Source organism: Somniosus microcephalus, chromosome 1 (genome assembly GCF_052327205.1).
Source record: "Somniosus microcephalus isolate GS21.2 chromosome 1, FLI_Smic_1.0, whole genome shotgun sequence".
Lineage (NCBI taxonomy): Eukaryota > Metazoa > Chordata > Chondrichthyes > Squaliformes > Somniosidae > Somniosus > Somniosus microcephalus.
The window spans coordinates 261,427,659-261,451,478 of record NC_140987.1 but is presented as its reverse complement, the minus strand read 5'-3'; the positions used below and the strand labels follow the sequence as shown (position 1 = coordinate 261,451,478).

Sequence of the window (23,820 nt, the reverse complement as noted above, 5' to 3'; positions counted from 1 at the left end):
CTAAAGGGGTCATATTTTGACAATCTAACATGGCGTCGAAGCAACACAGGTCCCTGCATAGTAAGCCATGAAGGTACCGAATATCCCGTAGTAGATCTCTGCGGATAGTTAAAGAAAGAGCCTTTCATGGGGGGTCACATTAGTAGCCGTTGAAAGCAATGATCTAATGGAATGCAGGGCATCAGGCAGCACCATTTCCCACTGTGTATTCTTAAGGTTCCGGGATGTCAACGCCAACATAACTGCCTTCCAGATCACCCCATTGTATCGTTCACACTGTCCATTACCCTGGGGATTATACGGGGTAGTTCTACTAGTAGAAATTCCCCGACTCTGAAGGTATTCCTTCAACTGGGAAGACATAAAAGAACTTCCCTGATCCGAATGGATATACGCAGGCATCCCAAAGATGACAAAAAGTTGAGTCAAACATTTAATAACTGTAGCAGCTGATACATCTGCACAAGGAAAAGCAAAAGGGAACCTTGAAAACTCGTCCACAACAGTAAATATATATCGGTTTTGAGTAGTTGAAGGAAGAGGTCCCTTAAAATCGACACTCAAACGTTCAAAAGGAGAAGTAGCCTTTATAAGATGAGCTCGTTGAGGCTTAAAGAAATTCGGTTTACACCGAGCACAGATAGAACATGATGAAGTCATCCGCTTGACGTCTTCAACTGAAAAAGGCAAGTTCTTACTGCGTACAAAGTGTATCATCCTCGTAACCCCAGGATGACATAAGGCATTGTGAAGATTAATAAGCGTATCTCCGTGAATCACAGAACAATAAGCCCTCGACAGTGCATCAGCAGCAACATTATCCTTCCCCGGACGATAAACTATGTCAAAATGGTAACATGCCAACTCAATCCTCCATCTCATTATTTTATCATTTTTAATCTTTCCAAAATGTTTAACATCAAACATAAAGGTCACAGATTTTTGATCAGTTACCAACGTGAAATGTCGCCCCGATAAATAATGTCTCCATTTATGCAATGCTTCTACTATTGCGTATGCCTCTTTTTCTATTGAGGAATGTCTTTTTTCACTATTATTCAAAGTACGTGAGAAAAAGGCCACAGGTCTTCCATTTTGGTTCAAAGTAGCCCCAATTGCAAAATCCGAAGCATCCGTCTCAATCACAAAGGGAACCTGCTCATCAATGGAATGCACAACTGCTCCTAAAATATCCTTTTTAAAATTCTCAAAACATGTCCTGGCCTCCCATGATAGAGGATATGTCGTAACCCGAATAAGAGGCCGGATCTTCCGTGAAAAATTTGCAATCCAATTAGAATAATAAGAAAACAGTCCAACAACTCGTTGCAAAGCCTTAGAATTAGTAGGACAAGGTAAATCGATCAATGGTCGCAGACGTTCTGGATCTAGTTTAATCTTATTTCCCGAAATAATATACCCCAATAGATTTACCTCAGTAGTCAAAAAGATACATTTCTCTTTGTTAAAAGTTAAACCAACTTTTTCCGCAGCTTGAAGGAATCTTTTTAAATTAGAATCATGCTCCACCCTTGATTTGCCACACACTGTGATGTCATCTAAGTATGAAAAGGTGTCAGAGAGGGAGTTATCACTTATAAAAGCATCCATTGCCCGTTGAAAACAAGCAACACCATTAGTAACACCAAATGGTATTCGGCAAAACTGATACAGCTTTCCACCAGCCTCAAAGGCCGTATATGGTTGATCCTTCTTAACAATAGGAATCTGATGATAAGCACTCTTTAAATCAATAGTGCTAAAAACTTTATACTGAGATACTTTATTGATAAGCTCATCAATCTTAGGCAAAGGGTACGCATCTAATTGAGTATACCTATTAATAGTTTGGGAATAGTCTATCACCATTCGTTTCTTGTGTCTCTCATTAGTCGTGACAACTACCTGTGCTCGCCAAGGCGAACAACTAGGTTCAATGATTCCTTCCAGTAAGAGACGTTGAACTTCAGAATTAATAAATTCTCTATCCTGACTACTATATCTTCTTGACTTGGTAGCAATTGGCTTACAATCCGACATCAAATTGGAAAAAAGTGATAATGGAGGAATAGATAAAGAGGTTAATCCACAAATAGATAAAGGTGGCTTAGTCCCTCCAAATGAAAGACTAAGAGGCTCGTGTAACTGAAGCACATCATGTCCAATCAAAATATCCGCACAGAGATTAGGCAAAACAGATAGGCGTATATCAGTATACGTATTACCTAGAAGAACCATTTTCACAAAGCAACAACCAGCTATTTGTGAAGTAAGGGTCGTCTGAGCCATACACACCTGATACGTAACAGGTGAAATTTTCAAATGCTTCTCCTTCGCAAACTGAAGACTTATAAAACTCTCAGTACTGCCCGTATCTATAAGGGCCTTTACTTCCAACCCATTAACTTGGGCCGTAACTATAGCTTTGTTTAGGCCATGAGCAAATGCAGCAGAAATTGATGCAATAAACGCCCTATCTAAAGGCTGAATAGTCACAGAAGAGGTAGTGGAGGAAGACCCTCCCACACCAGGAGAAGGGAAGGTAATTGAACCTGATGATTTGCACACACGTGCATAATGACCTCTCTTGCCGCATTTACTACACACAGCCTCCCGAGCAGGACACTTCAGACGAGGGTGCCGGATATTCCCACAAAAATAACACTTCTGAATCCTAGAGGCAACGGCCGCCGAAGTAGAAACTGTTTCAAAATCTAGTAAACCACTCCCATTAAGTCCACATAATTCCTTTTCATCCGAAACTGCCGAAACCATAGTCGCAGGCCGATTAAAAAGAGCATAAGAATCCGAACTTCTCTGAGCCACATCCAATGTAGAAGCTTGCTCAAAAGCACTTTTAAGATCCAGAGTCTTATTTTCTAACAACCGCTGACGAATTGATCTAGACAGTAATCCATTAATAAAAGCATCCCGTACCGATTCGTCCTTATATTCTTCAGCCGTCACAGCCTTATAATTACAGTCAACACTAAGGCACCGAAGTGCTTGTAAATAAGTATCCAAAGATTCTCCCACCTGCTGCCTACAGGCAGATAGAAGATGACATGCAAATACCTCATTCTTTGGTTTAACAAAAATCTTTTCCAATGTAGAAATAGCCTCTTCATAAGTTTTACAGTGCAAAATATATTTATATACATCCGGGTCAATGTAGTTGATCAGCATATTCAGCTTATTTAGAGCCTCTTGATCCAACATGCCCAAAAAGTTTTTAAATATACAATACCAATGTTTCCATTTATCATCCACTCCAGCAGAATTGGGGTCAGCCTTGAATCGTTCTGGTTGAAGATATCGCTCCATTCTAACAAAAAGTTAATAAATTGAAATAAAGAATAGATTGGCCTTCCAAAGCTAGGCTTTATTAACTTTAAAATCAGCAGCATATCTTTCCACACCCAGTCCCAACTAAAGCTAGAAAAGGACTGAATTTAAGGTAGCCACAACACATCATGTGATCATCAACTACCAATGAGATTACAACACATATCCCAAGGCAGTTAACAAACAACGAATCACAATACTTTTACTAATCAAGGAATAATCACCACAACGAGCACATTTGGAAATTGTACACTACTTACTGAAACTGAAAGAGCCAGAGGACACAATCACTCCCTTGCTCAAAAAGTGGGCAATTATTTTTTTTAGTATTGTTTCCTAGAGACAGTTTTTATGTTCAGTAATTATTTTTAATATTTATTTCCAGCATTCAGTTTTTTTTCATCTCAAATATATTCATCCAGCACAATTTTCAAAGAGGTAATCAACACAGACTTCACGGTCTCCAATATCACTTAGAGGTTCACTTGAAGTTTCCTTCTCCTCTGATGCAAACAGATCACTGCTATGTGCAAGTTTACACCACATCCCAATTATGTTATGGCAATTCTATGCTTAACTGCCTCAGATACAATGTTGTTTGTATGAAACTTTTTGCTATTCTGCATGGAGTGCCCATCTTCCCCAGTATGACAACAACAACAACTTGTATTTACAGGTTCAGAAGTGTGGTTGACAGTCAACTATAATAAAATTATCCCTGTGGCAGACAGCAGGGAAACTCCTCTGTAATTACCGCAATCGAACTTGTAACCTTTCTTGAAGATGGTCACAATTACGGCGTCTCGGAGATCCCCTGGCATGCTCTCTTCTTTCCAGATAAGAGAAATTAGTTCATGAATTCGCGCCAGCAGTGCTTCTCCGCCATGCTTTAGTGCCTCGGCAGGGATTCCATCTGCTCCCGAGGCCTTGTTGTTCTTTAGTTGTCGGATGGCCTTTTCAACCTCATGCCGGGCTGAGGTTGTGCTGAGATGGTGGCGGGTAGCATGCTGTGGGATGGAGTTGAGGACACTCGTGTCGAAGACAGAGTCGTGGTTAAGGAGATCTTCAAAGTGCTCCTTCCAGCGGGCACAGACTGCCTCTCTGTCCTTGATGAGTACCTCTCCGTTCTTGGCCCGCAGTGGGGTAGGGCCTTGGGTCGTAGATGGTCTTGACTGCGCTAAAGAATCCACGCATGTCGTGGTTGTCGGCTAGCTGCTGGATCTCCTGCGCTTTCTCCACCCACCATCTGTTCTTTAGGTCGCGAATTTTTTGTTGGACCTCGGCCTTCAGGCTTCTGTAGAGCTGCTTTCTTGCTCTTGAGTTCTGTTGCTGTTTCCAGATCAGGAATGCCTTGCGCTTGTGGCTTATTAGCTCCTGGATCTCCTGGTCATTCTCATTGAACCAGTCTTGGTGTTTACTTGTCGAGTGACCAAGCGTCTCTTCACAGGTGCTGATTATGGAGGCCTTGAATGCAGACCGGGCACTGTGGGCACTCTATGTCTCTGCATCACTGGGAGTCGCCAGGTTGTTTGCGAGGCGAAGGCTGAATAGGGCTTTCTTAGCGGGGTCTTTGAGTGCTCCAGTGTTAATTTTCCTGCGGCATTGTTTCTGTTGCCACTGCTGAGGAGTTTCCCTGCTGTCTGCCACAGGGAAAGTCATCGCAAGAATCCTCCTCAATCGCCTTCTCCCAGTGGCCGAAGAGCTCCTCCCAGAGTTGCAATACGGATTCCGTCCACTAAGGCGCACAATGGACATGATCTTCACCGCACGTCAATTACAAGAGAAATGCAGGGAACAGCACCAACCGCTGTACATGGCCTTCTTTGATCTCACAAAGGCCTTCGACACTGTCAACCGTGAGGGATTATGGAGTGTCCTCCTCAAATTCGTCTGCCCTCAAAAGTTTGTCACCATCCTCCGCCTGCTTCACGACGACATGCAAGCCATGATCCTGACCAACGGTTCCACCACAAACCCAATTCGCGTACGAACCGGAGTCAACCAAAGCTGCGTCATCGCACCAACGCTATTCTCGATCTTCCTTGCTGCAATACTCCATCTCACCCTCAGTAAGCTCCCCATTGGAGTGGAGCTAATTTACAGAACAAACGGGAAACTGTTCAACCTCAATCGCCTCCAGTGCAGATCCAGAGGCAACTAGCCTTGGTCATCCTCTGTCATTGAATTACAGTATGCAGACGACGCTTGCGTCTGAGCTCACTCGGAGGTCGAACTCCAAACCATCGTCAACACCTTCACCGAAACGTACGAGAGCATGGGCCTTACACTAAACATCCATAAGACAAAGGTCCTCTACCAAACTGCCCCCGCTACACAGTACTGCCCCCCGATTATCAAAATCCATGACAAGGCCTTGGACAACGTGGACCACTTTCTATACCTCGGGAGCCTACTGTCAATAAGGGCAGACGTCAACGACGAAGTCAAACACCGCCTTCAGTGTGCCAGTGCAGCCTTCGGTCGCCTGAGGAAGAGAGTGTTTGAAGACCAGGACCTCAAACCCGGCACTAAGCTCATGGTCTACAGAGCAGCAGTGATACCTGCCCTGCTGTATGCCTCAGAGACATGGACCATGTACAGCAGGCACCTCAAAGCACTGGAGAAGTACCACCAACGCTGCCTCCGCAAGATCCTGGAAATCCATTGGCAGGATAGGCGCACCAAGGTCAGTGTTCTTGCTCAGGCTAACATCCCCAGCATCGAAGCTTTGACCACGCTCAATCAGCTCTGATGGACGGGTCACATTGTCCGCATGCTCGATACGAGACTCCCAAAACAAGCGCTCTACTCGGAGCTCCGGCACGGCAAGAGAGCCCCAGGTGGGCAGAGGAAACGCTTCAAGGACACCCTCAAAGCCTCCTTGAAAAAGTGTAACATCCCCACCGACACCTGGGAATCCCTGGCCCAAGACCGCACAAAGTGGAGAAGAAGCATCTGGGAAGGCTCCGAACACCTCGAGTCTCTTTGCCGGGAGCAAGCAGAAGCCAAGCACAGGCAGCGCAAGGAGCGCACGTCAACCCAAGCACCCCACCCACCCACCCGCCCCTTCAACCACCATCTGCCCCACCTGTGACAGAGACTGTAAGTCCCGCATTGGACACATCAGTCACCTGCGAACTCATTTTTAATGTAGAAGCAAGTCATCCTCGGTTCCGAGGGACTGCCTAAGAGAAGATAATAAAATTATGTATACATTTATTTTAAAACTTTACCTCCCAACCTCAGAGATGAAAAAGATCTGTAGTAATTTTCTGACTGCCATATCTGAAATTCCAGAAAATCCTTTGTTGCCCCAGATAAAATTGTACTGAAAAAGTGAAAAGAAAACAAGCAAGCTTTGTTCTATGAATTACGTTGATAGTTCTTGAACTTTATACATTCAAAAACTGAAAATATTCAATGCAGAAAGTCATGAACTATACTGAATAACATGGTACATGATTATATGTGAATGCACCAGATGTCAGAAAACTGCAGACTTCATTATTCAAAAGATTTGTCAAAGTATAACAGCAAATCTTTTGTTGATAGAAAATTAGTCAATGTAGCATTAATTAACTATAGTTAAACAGGAGAGAATAATGGTCATCCACACTCCCTGACAGAAGTTCAACCTCCACACAAAAATAGGCTATTCCCATCATTTCATTGAGGCAGCTAGGGGAGAAAAATCACCTGGGAGCATAAGCAATTATCTCTTAAGTGGTTACATCAACTTCAATCCCCCTTCATTGCATATATCCAGCTTCGTACTGAGCGTAACCTTCAGTCTTTCACTAGAGGAGACTGTACTGAGACCCTCAACAACACAAGGGTGTCAAAACATATGGGGGTAGATTTTCACCTTTACCACCTGGGCGATAATCTGGCAGAGTGGATCGTCTGCCCTTCATAGAACCTGCCGGATTTTTATTTAATTGAATTGAGCCTTATGAGTTTCCAGTCAGAGCTGTGCTATTGCCCCAACAACAAAAAAAAGTAAATGTGGCAGAAACTGTGGAAACCCTCACCAAAGCCCCACGAATCTTTGACCAACAGGCAACTAGCCTTGGTCATCAACACAGCTGCAACATGATGTAGGTGCAATCACTAGGACACGATATCACTCCAGCTATCTTCTTAATAGATGAGAATCCATCCATGATAGTGGAATCAGTAACACAATTCACCTACACAAAAGACTACGAAAAATTCAAAAATGGGTTTAGAATGCATGTACGTAAACGCACAGAGTGTGGTGAATAATACGGTAATTATGGGGGACTTTAATCTACATATTGAGTGGGCAAATCAAATTACCACTAATGGTGTGGAGGACGAATTCTTGGAATGCATGTGAGATGGTTTCCTGGATCAGTATGTGAAGGAATCAACCAGGGAACAGGCTATTCTAGATCTGGTACTGTGTAATGAGAAAGGGCTAATCAATAATCTTGTGGTAAAGGGGCCTTTAGGGACAAGTGACCATAATATGATTGAATTTTACATTAAGTTTGAGAGTGATGTAGTCCAATCTGAAACTAAGGTCTTCAATCTAAACAGAGGAAACTACAAGGGTATGAGGGACAAACTGGCCATGGTAGATTGGGAGACTACACTAAAAGGCGTGAAGGTGGACATACAATGGCTAACATTCAAGGAAATAATGCATAATTTGCAACAAACATATATTCCTCTAGGGCATAAAAATCCAAAAGGAAAAGTGATGCAACCATGGCTAACAAAAGAAATTAAAGCTAATATTACGTCAAAGGAGGAAGCTTATAAAGTTGCCAGAAAAAGTGGTCAGCCTGAGGATTGGGATCTTTTTAGAAATCAGCAAAGGGGGACCAAGAAATTGATAAAGAAAGGGAAAATGGAATATGAGCACAAACTAGTGAAAAATATAAAAACGGATTGTAAAAGCTTCTATAGGTATGTGAAAAGGAAAAGACTGGCGAAGGTAAATGTAGGTCCTTTACAGTCAGAGACGGGAGAATTTATAATGGAGAATGAGGAAATGGCGGAGAAATTAAATAAATACTTTGTTTCTGTCTTCACGGAGGAAGACACAAAAAACCTCCCAGAAATACAAGAAAACCATGGGTGTGGCAAGAATGAGGAACTTAAAGAAATTATTAGTAAAAAAACAGTACTAGCAAAATTAATAGGACTAAAAGTCGATAAATCACAAAGACCAGATGACCTACATCCTAGGATTTTGAAAGAGGTGGCCATTGGGATAATGGACGCATTGGTTGTCATCCTCCAAAATTCTATAGATTCTGGACCGGTTCCTGCAGATTGAAGGATAGCAAATGTAACCCTGCTATTTAAGAAAGGAGGGAGAGAGAAAACGGGGAACCACAGACCTGTTAGCCTCACATCAGTAGTTGGGAAAATGCTGGAATCTATTATAAAGGGTGCAATAACTGGGCACTTAGAAACTAGTAGTAAGATTGGGCAGAGTCAGCATGGATTTATGAAAGGGAAATCCTGTTTAACAAACCTATTGGAGTTCTTTGAGGATGTAACTAGTGGAGTAGACAAAGGGGAACCGGTAGATGTGGTGTATTTGGATTTTCAGAAGGCCTTCAATAAGGTCCCACACAAGAGGTTGGTGAACAAAATTAGGGCACATGGAATTGGGGGTAATATACTAGCATGGATTGAGAATTGGTTAACAGACAGAAAACAAAGAGTAGGGATAAACGGGTCCTTTTCAGGATGGCAGGCTGTGACTAGTGGGGTACCGCAAGGATCGGTGCTTGGGCCCCAGCTATTCACAATCTATATCAATGATTTGGATGAGGGGACGAAATGTAACATTTCCAAATTTGCTGATGATACAAAGCTAGGTGGCAGTGTCAGTTGTGAAGAGGCTTCAAGAGGATCTCGACAGGCTCAGTGAGTGGGCGAGAACATGGCAGATGGAATATAATGTGGATAAATGTGAAGTTATGCACTTTGGTAGAAAAAACAGAAAGGCAGAGTATTTCCTAAATGGTGAAAGATTGGGGAATGCAGATGCTCAAAGGGAACTGGGTGTCCTTGTACACGAGTCACTGAAAGTGAATGTGCAGGTGCAGCAAGCCATTAGGAAGGCAAATGGTATGCTGGCCTTCATTACAAGAGGATTTGAGTACAGGAGTAAAGAAGTCTTACTCCAATTATATAGGGCCGTGGTGAGACCACACCTAGAGTACTGTGTAAAATTTTGGTCTCCTTACCTAAGGAAGGATATACTTGCCATAGAGGGAGTGCAACGAAGGTTCACGAGATTGATTCCCGGGATGGCGGGACTGTCATATGAGAAGAGATTGAGTAAACTAGGCCTGTATTCTCTTGAATTCATAAGAATGAGAGGGGATCTCATTGAAGCATACAAAATTATTACAGGGCTTGATAGGGTGGATGCTGGGAGAATGTTTCCCTTGGCTGGGGAGTCTAGAACCAGGGGCCACAGCCTCAGGATAAAGGGTAGGCCATTCAGGACTGAGATGAGAAGAAATTTCTTCACAGAGGGTGGTGATCTTTGGAATTCTCTACCCCAGAGGGCTATGGAGGCTTAGTCATTGGGTATATTCAAAACAGAAGTCGATAGATTTCTGACTAGTAAGGGCATCAAGGGATATGGTGATAGGGCTGATAAATGGAGTTGAGGCAGAAGATCAGCCAAGATCTCATTGAATGGCGGAGCAGGCTCGAAGGGCCGATTGGCCTACCCCTGCTCCTATTTCTTATGTTTTTAAGAGGTCGGTTTTCCTGACTGCCGTAGGTGCGTTGCACTCTTGAGCGCTGCAATGAACTCTCTATCCATATATGGAGGTTGAACACAAGTCGCAATTTCAAAGTACTGCTCAACAGAACATTAGCAATATCCATATTTAAATACAGCTCAGAAATGTGGGCACGCACCAAAGTAACCAAAGATTCTTGATAAGCAAGGGGGTGAAAGGTTATCGGGGGTAGGCGGGAATGTGGAGTAATCAGATCAGCCATGATCTTATTGAATGGCGGAGCAGGCTCGAGGGGCCTACTCCTGCTCCTAATTTGTATGTTTGTAACGAATAGGCAAATAAATGGATACGATTCTAGATCACTTCACACACTACTATTTAACCTTAGGACAAAATCTTAAATGAGACTGTATGCAACCTGACTAATCAACCACTGCTGTCCAGGTTGGTTGATTGTTACCAACTCCTCTGGTATAGACACCTCATGCGCCACCTTGAGTCTGATGGCCAGTGAGTCATAGTGAAGATGTTGGCATCAACATCAGGTGTGTCAGGTTGTTTACTGCGATTTCTATGTACGAACTATAAAAATGTTTATACAAAAAAGTGTTTTAACTACAGAAAGCCTTTAAATGCTGGTTCAGAAACTTAAGTGGGATTAGCAGATAAAGTATAGTTTATGCCTACTCAAACTTCAGTGGACAAAGTTCCTCCATATGCAGTTCCTTGGTTGATAAAGTAATTTCCATACAATCTGGGGAATATGGAGGAGTCAGTGGAGTTTCTACTTCCATGTTTTTAAAAATGTCACAGCAAACTGAAAACATAATTAATGATAGCATGTCAATCAGTCATTTCATTTAAATAGTATTATTTTTTTGTCAATAGGGTTGATCATTTTTCTTCCCCTTTCCTCTCCTAAAAGTGATGGCTCATGCTGAGGTACGGTCCTAGAAGCAACAGGGGCATTTTGCTGCTTCACCCAATTGGCAATTCTTCATGTATGAGTCTGCACAATGAGCACTGATAGCTCAATCAACTGTGGGGACCATCACTGCCAAGCTTGAAGCGGCCGTTACCAAACATCCCCATGCAAACACACTTCCACCCTGACTACTTCTTGCCCACCTCCAGCCCTCATGCTTGTGCAATCCAAAACAGCATTTACACAGTTAAAGTTGCTTAAATATCAGGGTCAGTTCATTATTGTAACATTAATGGCCCAGAAATTCCCGCGGGTGCAAGCCTCCGACCTGCACTTACCTAGCGCGCTGGCCGTTGAGCTGTGGGCCCCCGTGGGATTCCGATCCTGGGCCTCCTCCAACTGCCAGCGCGCAGTGCTTGCGTATCCCAGGGGCGCAGTTAGTTTGATGCGTCCCCTGGGATCACGTGGGCCGTGGAGAGCCAATGGTAGCAGGGAATGCTTCATTCATAAGTTTGACAGGAAGAGCTGTCAAACCTATAAATACTATAAGCCCCAAAACATCACTAAAACTTCAAATAATTTTTTTTTAAATCACATTTTTAAAATAACTATAAATTATATAAAATAACTATTTTAAACAATAATTTAAATTTTTGAAAAAAATTACATTTTCTAACGGGGCTAAAAATAAACTTAGCTTTCTTTAAAGTATTTAAAAATAATAAACCTGTGGAAAAAATGTTTTAATTTTAATCAATTCACCACTTACCTTGTTAAAAGCAGGCCTTGCGCCTGCTTTTTATATGTGTAACTCCTGGAGACTTACCCTCCCGGAAAAACCTGGAAAAAAAACGTAAGTTCAATGTGCACACGCTACCTCTCCGGTGCACGCGTTCCACCTCTGAACCCCTTCTTTCAGGGCACGGAAGTGCTGGTTTCCCACGCATGCGCAGTGCATGCACGAAACCGGCACTTCCATTGGGCTTACGGGTGAGTACCCCGTGCGTACTCACCCGTGGAGACCCGAATTTTTGGGCCATTAAACCTAAACTACTGTAAGATAGCTGGCTATTCTAAAACACACTACAGATATTGTGTAAAACAAAAGATGAATCCCTCAAGTTCCACAAAACTGAAACTCAAAATACCTATACATTCTGGTCTTAGAAGGTCAATAGAAATACAGCTTGTTCGGCTAGCTCTGAATGAGGCCTCTCAAGGTTAGGGTCTAAGCAATTGGGCACTAACAAAGATTGCTTTGGGTCTTGCAATAAAAAGGCTAATGATCAGGAAAGCCTTGCAACAGTTGAGATCACTGTCCCAATAGTGAACTAATCAAAGATGTGCCTCACCTTGCAACAAAAAGACTAATTAACATAACAGTCTTGAAGGCAATTAGGGTCACAACGTCCTGGTGATGAACTAAGCATTCACAAAAGCAAATGTATCACCAGGGCTCTGCCAATTGACATCTGCCAATCAGTTTCTGACAAGCACCTGTCTAATTGAATGACACCTTGGAAGGGAGCCATGTGACAGTTAATCCTTTTGATTCGGCTACTAATGTTTGGTTCCATAAGTGAGCACATTGAATACAAACTTAATCTTGTTAAACTGTATTGCAATCTGGAGATTTAATCCAGCTCTGTAATGCTATCTGAGCAAAATTCCAGCTAAGGTTGAAATACTGTGATACATTTAAGAACTAAGTACTTGCAATTCTCCATCTTTAACCTTACGATGGCATTAGATGATATTTAAATATTGTATTCCTATTGTGATTGGCTTGGGCTTGTCTAATGGTTAATACAATTTGGACAGGGATTGTAAACTAGTTCACGGGCTCTTGGTTCAGCTACTGTTGCAAGGCTGATCATTAACCTTTTTATTGCAAGGCATCTTAAAACCTTAGACATGAATGGTAAATCTGTAACCCAATCCGCTGATGTGAAAGTGTACGGAAGGGGAAAAGATTAATGAATACCCCGATTAATATTCCTTATATTTTTTTTTTATTTTTTTAAACAGATTTACTGTTCATTAATCTTACATTACTAAAATACTGGAAACACAATTTGAGCAATTTCTACATGGATCATGTACAGCAGGCATCTCAAAGCACTGGAGAGGTATCTCCAACGCTGCCTCCGCAAGATCCTGCAAATCCATTGGCAGGATAGGCGCACCAACGTCAGTGTTCTCGCGCAGGCCAACATCCCCAGCATCGAAGCTTTGACCCCGCTCGATCAGCTCCGATGGATGGGTCACATCGTCCGCATGCCCGATATGAGACTCCCAAAACAAGCACTCTACTCGGAGCTCCAGCACGGCAAGAGAGCCCCAGGTGGGCAGAGGAAATGCTCAAAGCCTCCTTGAAAAAGTGCAACATCCCCACTGACACCTGGGAATTCCTGGCCCAAGACCGCACAAAGTGGAGGAGAAGCATCCGGGAAAGCGCCGAACACCTCGAGTCTCGTCGCCGGAAGCAAGCGGAAGCGAAGCGCAAACAGCGGAAGGAGCGCACGTCAACCCAAGCACCCAACCATCGCCTGCCCCACCTGTGACAGAGACTGTAGGTCCTGCATTGGACTCATCAGTCACCTGAGAATTCATTTTTAATGTGGAAGCAAGTCATCGTCAGTTCCGAGGGACTGCCTAAGAAGAAGACTAAAATACTGGAAACACAATTTGAGCAATTTCTACAGCGACAACACAACGGGATATAAATCTGTCTTGGGCGGTAGCACAGAATAGTCAACTGCGCAAAACAATCGATGATGCAAACAACACATTCCGATTTTAACACAAACAACCCTGCCTGATTTTTTCAATTGACTTTGAAATTGGGTGGAGCGCAAAAGCGAGCAGCCGATTCTCTTTCACCTGTCTTGCGCAACTGCCCAAGACAAATTTCTACCCCGACTTCTTTCGATTTCTACTCTATTTCAATGCTAAAGCAATAGGTTACCTTACCTGCCCTGTTTTTCAGAGCAGCCGAGCACTGTGCTGACTACTTTATGGATTTATCCACAATATCTCCATAACTAGGAATTTCCTTGGAGCTACTCCCACTTCAGCGGTGGAAGGGCGGCAGAAAGCTTGGTGGCTCAGTGGGAGCGGCTCCAAGGAAATTCTTGACCTGTATCGCTTTTTTGATCAACATGCTGTTTGATCGTTTCATTTAACACTGCCTAATTTGGCTCCTTGCTCCCATACTTTTTATTTTACATTAATCCACACTGAACTACATCTGCCACCTACTGGTTATCTGGTCCTCAAAGCTCAGGCAACTTTCTTTTCGTGCTAATATTTCATATATGCTGCTTTGTCTTATTTGAATTCTGCAGGGCAGGAGGTTTGGAAAAGCTGTTCTTTGTGATGCTACCTCATTTTTGGATCAATCTTAAATCAGAACACCAAGATCTGTTATTATCAGTGTTACATTTTTGGGTCTTTCCAACTTTCTTATCCTAGATTATTTCAGTTCTTATAAATCAAATCACTCCTAATTCGCCACACCTTTGAGAGTGTCCATCCTTATCTTGAGATCGAGGCAAGCTTTTGGTAACATGCCCAGGAAAACGAATAGCACATCCTGTTTGGCAATTGCTTTTAGATACTGGTTTTGAAAGAGGTAGAGCAACACATAAAACCTTGCCAAACAAATTAATTTTAATAAAGATGAACAAGCAATTAAGTAAAAGTCATGCAATATGGTTACATATCTACATCTTTCCATCTAACGCCTAGAGTGGACAAAATTATAAAAGATTATGGCCTAGAAATTCATCTCGGACGGTGGCACAAAACGGGCGGTATCGGATCGGCTGCTCGTTACACGCAGTGCCTGATATTCAGCTCCATTTCAGTCAATGGAATTAAATTTCAGGCGCTGCGTATAAAGGGCAGCCGATCCGACACTGCCCGTTTTGCACCACCACCCAGATGAATTTCTGGGCCTATAACTCTAAAGATTAAACGAAAACTCTTTAAATAACTTTTAAATAATACTGTACATTGTTTTCATTAATTTCTGATCACTGTGGGAGCAGATTTATTCTACACAGTTTCTTGGAAATGCAATCTGATTTTTGTTCTCTTTTAGGAGTTTCAAACTGATCTTTTTTTCCAGACTGACTCCCTAATTCAGAAAGAATCCCAGAAAAGTGTTAACTAGATTTTCTAGATTTTGAATATCTGACTAGGTAAAATTAAAAAGGAAATGTCATGCACAAACTGAACCAATCTCACAGCATTGTTAAAGTTTGAATTATCTCTCCCTCCAGCCTGTAACTGAACAAAAACACTGCTTGATTCTGAAATCTGAACTGCAGGTGTTTTTTTTAAAACCATTGAGACTAGAATTAGAGGAAGAGTTACCAGCTCAACTCTAGACAAAATACCTCCTTTTTGCAAATTAACCTGTACCACAGTTACTGATTTTTATTAAGTGCATCTCTGTTCTGTATATAAAAGAGTGTCTGGAATTTGTTTAGAAGAAGCTGAAGACTGAATTAAATGGTGCTATAATGGGGGCCTTTGCATCATGGAAATGTACCTTGGCATGAGTCATGAAGAGGCAAAATTGGAGGAAAAGTTTTACCACGTGCCTCACACAAATGTATATAATAATTATTATTTGCAGACTATTCAGAAATCAGTCTAATGTATATATTTATCAATCAATCAGATTCTTTAAGCTTGAATCAGGTTCTTAAATTAAAACAGATGTAGAAATTAAAAATACAAGTTACAGAAAAAGATTTGGAAAGTGATGCTTCCAAAATGGTTTAATTTATAAAGGCAAAATACATCAAAGCTAAGACTCTGCAATTTTTGGGGGGAAAAAAATGAAAAATCTTGGCCTAGAAATTCATTATAGCCACTTTTGGGGCGGTAAAGTCGGGCGGCCGCTAAAGTTTGCGCCCGGCGCAAACTCGAGGCCACATCGCTGATATTCATTAGCTTCGCCTTAAGAGTTTGCTCGAGCGCTAAAACTGGCGATGCACGGCTCTCTTTAGGCGCTAAGCCGGAGGTGCTGAGCGATACCGCCGAGGCCGGGCGCAGCGCAGGTGCGGCCATTTCTTGATTGACAGCAGACACCCTGGCGCCGGCCAGCTCTTAAGGGGGAAGGGTCGACTTGGTCTGCTGCCACGCCCTGGACACTGGAGCCCTCCAGCTAGGCCTGAACACTGCTGCTGGACCCAAATAGCGCCTCAAAGTATGGAGAAGGCCCGTGAACGAGCGCAGCGCTTCTCAGAGCATGATCTGAGGGTGCTGGTTAGCGCTGTGGAGAAGAGACGCCATATTTTGTTCCCAGACAATGGGAGGAAGCCGCCGTCCCGCGTCTACCGGAGAGCCTGGAGGCATGTCGCCACCAGGGTGACATCCAACAGTGAGGTCCCCAGGAGCGCGGTACAATGCCGCAAGAAGCTAAATGACCTCGCCAGGATTGTCAGGGTGAGTACCCTTTCCAGTGTCCTCCTCATCCTTGCATGTGCACCTCACATTATGGGCAAAGGGACCTCAAAGCCCTAATGGCCAGCCCTCATGCAGCAGCTATGGGACAGTCATGAACATCAATTGCACATTGTGCACTTAACACACTGGCCAGGCTATTCCACCATGGGAGGCAGTGCACACCAGATCAGGGCTACACACTGTACTTAGAGGCCGTCCTTTCTCTTGCAGGCCAAGCTGGCCAATAATAAGAGGAGCCGGACTGTGACCGGGGGAGGCGGACCCCAGATCCAACCGCTCACCGAGCTGCAACAGCGCGTGGAGCGCATCATGGGTGCCCGGGTAGTTGGCCCCGTTGCATCTGGAGATGCCGACCCTGTTCTGGGCACCAATGGTAAGGACATCACCTTTTGGACCTCTCTCGTCCCACTAGCACATCAGATCTACATCCTTTGCCACTGTCTGACCAATGCGCTGAATGCCACCACTCATGCATCCCTCGCTGATGCCCTCTCCTCACTCTAAAGCTACTCTTGTGCCTTCCTGCTTTCAGATGGTGAGGAGGAGGTCCCTGAAGTTGCCAGTGACAGCCCCTCAGAAGAGGAGGAGGAGGAGGAGCAAGAGGAAGGCGGCCCATCAGGGGAACCCTCAGCCGCGGCAAGCCATGCCACTGTAGGGGAGATGTCTTCCCTGGAGGGGAGCGTGGGGGAAGTGTCGGAGGGGAGTGTAGCTCCTGGGACCAGCGGCCTGCAGAAACGCGGGAGGGGTTGGAAGCTCAGCGGCCTTCTCCCCAGAGGGGGGAAGGATCGGAGGGGAGTCCAATTGCTGGGCCCAGCGGCGTCCAGCAACGCAGGAAGGGTCGGCCAGTTCGGCGGCCTTCTCCCCAGAGGGAGAGTCCAGCCTCCAGTCCGGAGATGGTCAACGCCGAGGAGATGCGCCGCCTCGAGGACATGTCCGCGGACTCGGAGCGCCGGCACACGGAGCTCATGAGGGTAGTGGGATGGATGCCTGAGGCCATCCAGTCCCTGTCTCGGAGTGTCACCGAATTCAGGGCCTCTCTGGCAGCGACTGGCCAGGTGATCAGTGGTGCCGTGCAGTCACTGGCTGCTCTGATGCGGTCATAGAACAGGGCAACACGGGCACTCACTGCTGCCACACTCGCTGTGTCAGCCCGGCATCGCCAGGGCACCCGGCGCGCTGCAGCAGCACAGCGGTCTGTCCCTCGGCAGATTGCTGCGCATGCTGCAGTGCTGGCCCGGCCGAGTGCCAGTGTCTCAGGCGACCAGCGACCGCCTGCCATCCGCCAGCTTGCCCCCATTCCTCCAGCCGCCACTGCCACTCCCCCAGTGGAGCTGCCACGAGCTGCTGCAGCGACTGATGCTGGCCAGCCACAGCTGCAGCATTCACCAGCCGGCCCCTCGAGGGCCAGACCTCGTCTAGGCCGACCCCCAAGGGCATCTGCCGTCACGACATGTGCCCCTCAGGAGCCTTCCCCCAGCCTTGCAGCAGCCACTGGCCTCACTTTGAGGAGGAGCAGCAGGGTGTCCAGGGGCCGGCAAAGTTTGCAGAAGGCATCGCCCTTGCGGGACACAAAGTAGAGGGTGTGTCCAAATGTTGTTTTTTTTGGAATGGTTGTTTTTTGAAGGCCGAGGATGAGGCCATTTTTGTTTACATCTTTTGTTAATCCTCCCCAGGTTGTGGGAGTGAGTCATGTGTGTGAGTGTTTTTTGGGGGTTTCGTGTGTTCTTGGTTTTCATGTGGGAAGGGCCCTGAGTTTGTACAATAAACCATTTTATTTATTCACATTGTCCATGTTTGATCTTTGAAGTGTTTGTTGCCTTAACCGGCTGAGGGCTTGCGCAGCGGCTGCAATCATGTTCTTTCATTGGCACAAGCCATTCCCTGACAGGGGGCCTAGAAGTGACGTTCAATAAGCCGCCGACGGGCGGCCCTTGGACCTTCTGCCTCCCTCCTGGGCTGGTACTCCTCGTCCTCCTCCTCCTCATGCTCCTCCTGCTCCTCCTCCTGAGGTGGTGGTCCAACGTGAGGTGGCAGTGCCTGAGTCCTGCGGATAGCCAGGTTGTGCAGCATGCAGCAAACGACGACGAATTGGGAGACTCGCTCCTGCGAATACTGGAGGGCTCCCCCGGAGCGATCCAGACAGCGGAACCGTTGCTTCAGGATGCCGATTGTTTGTTCGATGAGGTTCCTGGTCGCTTGATGGCTCTCGTTGTATGCCTCTTCAGCAGGGGTCGTGGGCGCGCGGAGCAGGGTCATGAGCCAGGTACACAAAGGATAGCCTTTGTCCCCGATAAGCCATCCTCTTGGGTGAGGCTGTGCCTGGAACATGTCAGCCACAGTTGTCTGTCGCAGGATAAAGGCATCGTGGCTGCTGCCTGGAAAGCGGGCATTGACAGCTAGGATGCGCTGCCTGTGGTCACACACCAGCTGTACGTTGAGGGAATGGTAGCCCTTCCGGTTGCGGTAATCCTCGGCATGCTCCAGAGGTGCCCGCAAAGCCACATGCGTGCAGTCAATGGTGCCCTGCACCATGGGGAAGCCTGCTATTCTTGCAAATCCCACTGCACGCTGCTGCTGCTTGTCCAGGGTCATGGGGAAGGAGATGAATTGACGTCTCCTTCTGAAAAGGGCATTGGTCACCTGGCGGATGCAGCAATGCACGGCGAACTGGGAGATGTTAGCGATGTCCCCAGCAGCGGATTGGAAGGAGCCGGTGGCATAGAAGTTGAGAGCCACCGTCACCTTCACTGCCACCGACAGAGACGTCCTGCGCATCAGCTGTGGACGCAGATCTCTGTGAAGCAGCTGGCAGATGTCTGCAACCACCTCCCTTCTGAATCGCAGCCTCCTAACACACTGCGCGGCAGACATGTTGAGATAGGAGAACTGCTGGCGGTATACCCTGGGTGGGTAAGGCCTCACTTGGCGACGCCTGTTGCCCCCTCTGCGCCTAGCCAGGGCTGCCACTCTCTCACGGCGTCTGTAAGCCCTTCCGACATAAGGCTGAAACTCAGCGTTGGCACCCAATGCAGCCCCCATAATATGCTGGCAAACACTGAGATCTCAATGAAGGCAAAGATAATTGCAAAGCTCTGGCCTGAAGCCAAAAAGACCTGTCCTAGTGTTGGGCCAAAGCAGTAAGCTCTCTTCCTTGGTCTCTCTCCAAAAATCCGTTGCACAAGAGTGAATGCTGCAAAATGGCTGCCCTTTATAGTGCAGGGTAAGTGCCCTTTAATTTGCACTCCCCGCGGCCCGCCTCGGCTGTGTACCGTTCCACTTCACAGTCGTTAGGGCCGCCCGGCGCACAATGGGGCGGCGTGAGTGAAGTTCCGGTTCCGGGCGCACAAAGGGCGTTGCACGACGAAATGACGTCATGATCTGCGCGCGCAGCTGAGCGCGCGCAAAGACTTTGCGCCGGCGCTAAATGTCTGCTGAAGTTGGGGCGAGGCGCAGATCGCGCAGCGCCCGGGCGCTAAGCGCCTAGCGCTCGAGATCTGCTCCTCCTAAGGCGCTAACGGCTGGCGCAGCCAACTGAATTTCTAGGCCCTTAATCTTTAATCTACTGTGAAAGTACAATCAATCTTCTCTGTTAACTCAGTAAGTGATAAATGACATCAAATCAGCCTACCTGTGGAAACTCCTAAAATATTTGTTGTCAGCTACCATATACTCTCAACTTATAAAATGATGTAGTTTTACATAAACGCAGTGCAAGACAACATTACCCGGTTCACTAACTTCCACTGTGGATTCATTAGCATCTTCGTTATTTTTGTTCAACAAATAATTCAAAGTTCCACAGAATTCAAATATTTCTAATTCCAGCATAAACTTAGCTTTAAAATCTATGGAAAAAAAGGAAATTTGAATGACATTTAAAACCATTTCTTAATCATAAGTCAGTCTGTTTTTCCTAATTGATAAAGGATGGACCTGCAGCTTGTTTTTGTGATATGTTAATCTGGGGGTACAATATTTTGCCAGATGCAATTTTTACACTACAGTTTTTTTTAAACCATCTAAATGTCTGGCTTCTTAAAAAAAAGGTGCCACATGATTACTTCCCATCAACACACTTCTCTTTAAGCCATCAAGAAAAAGTAGTACAGCAGCTCTGATTGTTCACTATGACTTGCGATTTGTGGAAACAGGAATAGCTGTGTCAGGCTTGGCTGCCTCCTTGATATTTCAGTGTTCATTTCTGCCATGTCAAACTAAAAACAGGTAACACTTCTTTGATCAGATAAATCAATCTTTTCTTGCCAGTTTTTCTCTCCCAATGTTCTCCCTTCTTCTCCAGAACATGTTGACCTCTAGGATGGTGTTACAAAGGTTCAGGGTGCCTTGCGGTACCTTGCTCAAGTGACCATTATTTTTGCCCGAGCCTTGACAGAGCACCAGCAGGCTATTCGACTGCAAGGGAAATCATGACTGAGCCTAATCCTGTCCTCAGCCAACATCCACACACTCATACCGCCAACAAGGGTCAGATTGCAGATCAGGAGCAGGAATCATGGACAATTTACCTCTTTATAACCCAGGTGCGTTAAGATCATTTATGGTAGCCTCATTGCTATGGAGCTGAATCGACAGTATTTAATTAAGGGGAGGGAGCAGAGGGTCCGACAGCAGGCGGTATGATTTTTGTGGGGCCACGCTGAGCATTCATGCTTCTCCTGGCCCCGCAGAAAACTGTTAAAAGAATTTACCTGGAGGGTTTGAGCAGCCTCCAGGGGTCCCTTTATGAACCCCTGGTTCGGCCACCCAATGTTGAGTTCCACTGGACTGAGCTTGTGCAGTGCAGCACCTCCCACTGAAATACTAAAATTGCACTGGGATCCAATATGCGTCATAGACCCTTTGCTTAGATTAACGAGGCTCCCATCTGTTGTGGGCTGAAGCGCTGGACCACTACTTTCTGGCCTGCTTCAAAAGCGAGAAGGCCTCGACATTGGTGGGATTGGGGCAGTAAGTACCGCACAATGATTTTGGGCACGCTACTGCAAGCATTAACAAGACCAAAATTGGCCCCCATATAACTTACCATTGTTTACGATTGCTTTATGTGAATCAATACTCGTTACATCTTCCGTTGTCAATGGTAAAAGATCTTTAATTTCTGAAAGTGGTGAGGTGCCTTTAATCCAACTTAAATCCACTGTATTGCCGATATTCAGTTCAACAGGCAGCATCAAAGACTGTCAAAAAAAATACATTGTTATATTTAATTTATTAATATTTTCCTCCTTTCATTATTTATCATCCTCTTCAATGCCCCATGCACCACAGGCCATTCCTTGATCTTTTATTTTCCATTACATTCAGCGGTCAGAAATATTATTTGTTGGTAATTTTTTTTAATTCGTTCATGAGATGTGCGCATATTGCCCATCCCTAATTGTCCTCGAGAAGGTGGTGGCAAGCCGCCTTCTTGAACCGCTGCATTCCGTGAGGTGAAGGTAATCCCACAGTGCTGTTACGGAGGGAATTCCAGGATTTTGCCCCAGCGCCGATGAAGAATCGGCGATATATTTCCAAGTCAGGATGGTGTGTGACTTGGAGGGGAACTTGGAGGTGGTGGTGTTCCCATGCACCTGCTGCCCTTGTCCTTCTAGGTGGTAGAGGTGCTGCTAAAGAAGCCTTGGCGAGTTGCTGCAGTAATTCAGAATAATAAACTTAAATGGATTGTATGCTGTTCAATTTCTTCCACAGAAATAATCAATAGATTTAACGGTAATGGAAGATTTAAAAAGTTCATACTTTAAAATTGCTGTAATATAGTGGACCTATAAATAAAGCAGTGATCTAATACCTAGGTATGATATTCCCCTGCAACGAGCAATAAAATAAATCTGAATATCACCACTGTTCAAATCATGTGGTACAATTCCACATCTGTTCACACGTTTTAATCCAAGCAGCCTGCTACTCATTGCTGCTCACCATAATACTCATTCTGATAAAAAAGGCCCCCAGAAAGTAAATAATGGTAACTAATGTTCACTTTATATATATTATAACCCATGGGTAGGTTGACATCTCCAATCAAACAACCAATTTCTTTTGCAAATTCTACTTGTAGGATGATAGAGGGGTTTTCTTCTCCATTTATATAGTGCCGTTAATGTAGAATAAAACATCGCAAGGATCTTTCCAGAGGCTTAAAGAAAAAATGAACAGCGAGCCAAAGAAAGAGATATTAGTAGAGGTGACCAAAAGTTTGCTCGAAGAGGTGGGTTTTAGGGAGGATCTTAAAAGGGGGAAGGGGAGGTGGAGAGGTTTGGATTAGCCAATTCCAGAGTGTGGAGCCTAGGCAGCTGAAGGCAAGACTGCCAATGGTGGAGCAAAGTGGGAGGGGATTCACAAGAAGCCAGAGTCTGAGGAACAAAGTTCAGGAAGTGTGTTTGTTGGGCTGGGGGAGGTTAGAGAAGGGAAGGCAAAGCTGAATATGATGCTTCAGTCTGTTGACTATTTAGCTGGAGGAAATTGTGCCTCATCCAAGACTGGATGTTGGACAAGCAGTCTGACAATACCGAGGTAGTGGAGGAGTCAAGCGCGATGGTGGAAACTTACAACTGGATGTCGTCAGCATACATGTGGAAGGTGACCCCATATCTGCAGATGATGTCACCAAGGGGCCAGCATGTAAATGATGACGAGGAGGGAGCCAAGGATGCTTGGGAGAGCCCGGAGGGAATTGGGGCAGAAAGAGAAGACATTGCTGGAGATACTCTGGCTACAAGCGGATAGTTAAGACTGGAAGCAAGTGAGTGTAGTCCCAGTGAGCTGGACAAAGGAGGAGAGACGTTGGAGGAGGATAGTGTGATCGATCGTGTCAAAGGCTGCCAAGAGATTGAGGAGGATGTGGAGGGATAATGCCCCACGGTCACAGTCACAGAGGATGCCATCTATAAATTTGGTTAGTGCTGTCTCAGTGCTGTGGCAGGGCAGAAACCTGTTTGAAGAGATTCAAACACAGAGGTGTGGGAAAGATGGGCACAGAGTTGGGAGACGATAACACGTTCAAGGACTTCAGTAACGTGTTGACAAAAAATGGTTGTATATATCATAAGGAGTAGCTTTTCCAAGATAGTAAATGCTTCTCAAGGTTGGGATGATATTAATAAACTGCTCAAGTGTAATTTGCACTGTTTATCACATTAATTCAGTCCATTGAAGTTATTACATAGAATTACATAGCATATACAGCACAGAAACAGCCATTTGGCCCAACCAGTCCATGCTGGCGTTAATGCTACAATTGAGCCTCCTCCCATTCTTCTCATCTAACTCTATCAGCATAACCCACTATTCCCTTCTCCCTCTTCC

At 45.2% G+C, this 23,820-nt stretch overlaps 1 protein-coding gene across 1 annotated transcript in view; it reads right to left on the bottom strand.

Moving 5' to 3' along the window:
• Nucleotides 1–21,344, bottom strand: part of LOC147124778 (protein shortage in chiasmata 1 ortholog-like) — a 47,619-nt gene extending 26,275 nt beyond the window's left edge. The window contains exons 1-4 of the mRNA XM_085984480.1: nucleotides 21,299–21,344; nucleotides 20,217–20,336; nucleotides 10,773–10,902; nucleotides 6,579–6,673 (exon numbers count right to left, since the gene is read on the bottom strand). Coding sequence (XP_085840606.1) covers nucleotides 6,579–6,673; nucleotides 10,773–10,902; nucleotides 20,217–20,336; nucleotides 21,299–21,344 — 391 coding nt within the window. The remainder of the gene's footprint in view (nucleotides 1–6,578; nucleotides 6,674–10,772; nucleotides 10,903–20,216; nucleotides 20,337–21,298) is intronic.
• Nucleotides 21,345–23,820: the final 2,476 nt, after the last annotated feature.